Source organism: Aptenodytes forsteri, unplaced genomic scaffold, assembly GCF_000699145.1.
Source record: "Aptenodytes forsteri isolate BGI_AS27 unplaced genomic scaffold, ASM69914v1 Scaffold725, whole genome shotgun sequence".
In the NCBI taxonomy this organism is placed as follows: domain Eukaryota; kingdom Metazoa; phylum Chordata; class Aves; order Sphenisciformes; family Spheniscidae; genus Aptenodytes; species Aptenodytes forsteri.
This window is the reverse complement of record NW_008795570.1, coordinates 10,099-10,814: the sequence shown is the minus strand read 5'-3', so window position 1 is coordinate 10,814 and position 716 is coordinate 10,099. Positions and strand designations below refer to the sequence as shown.

Here is a 716-nt window from a genome sequence, read left to right as displayed (position 1 = left end):
GCCCCGTGGCCATCAGCCACCCGCCAGGAGACAGAGATGGCCCCGGCCTCACCCCAAGGCGCACGGGCCCGGCAGCACCTGTCTCCCCTCCCTGTCGCCAGGGAGGGAACGTGCATCCGCAGACTGCAGTGGCCACAAGCCCTCAACAGCCTTTCCCTCCACACGCCAGAGCCGGGAAAAGCAAAGCGGGAGCACCACTGCCACACCAGGCCAGGCTCAGCCACGGCCTCAGCACCGCCTGCGCCTCCCCTGCCACACCACACCACGCAGCACCAGGCCCTCTGGTCCCATGGAGACATGGCACCCCTCACCGGTAGAAGTGCTCGAAGGTGTGGGCGAGCTCCAGGCCACTGAAAACGACGAAGGGCTCCAGGATCTGCTGCAGCCACTGCAGCGGCCCTGCGCTGCCCGCAGCCCTGTGGAGCTCCTGGATCTGCCCATCAAGGTAGCGGGCAAACTGCTCACTCACCTGCAGAGGGACAGGGCTGGCTGTGGAGGGGGCTCACCGAGTGGCCGCAGGGCTGGGCTAGGGGAATGTCCCTGGGGGGAGCAGCTGGGAAACCCTGGGGCTCTCGGGCAGGGGCCAAGGGTGCCCAGGCACCAGCCCGAGACAGGAGCGCGCTGGGGCTGGGGCCACGCTGTGACAAGCGCTGCGCACCCGCAGCTGGGCACCGTCCAGGGCCACCGCAGGGCAGGGTTCTGTGGCTTGGGGGGGG

At 69.4% G+C, this 716-nt stretch overlaps 1 protein-coding gene across 1 annotated transcript in view; it reads right to left on the bottom strand.

Annotated features, from left to right (window-relative positions):
* LOC103901364 (cullin-9) overlaps positions 1–716 on the bottom strand; it is a gene marked incomplete at its 5' end in the record, with an annotated part of 25,182 nt that overhangs the window by 14,825 nt on the left and 9,641 nt on the right. Inside the window, one exon of the mRNA XM_019472837.1 lies at positions 312–469. Coding sequence (XP_019328382.1) covers positions 312–469 — 158 coding nt within the window. The remainder of the gene's footprint in view (positions 1–311; positions 470–716) is intronic.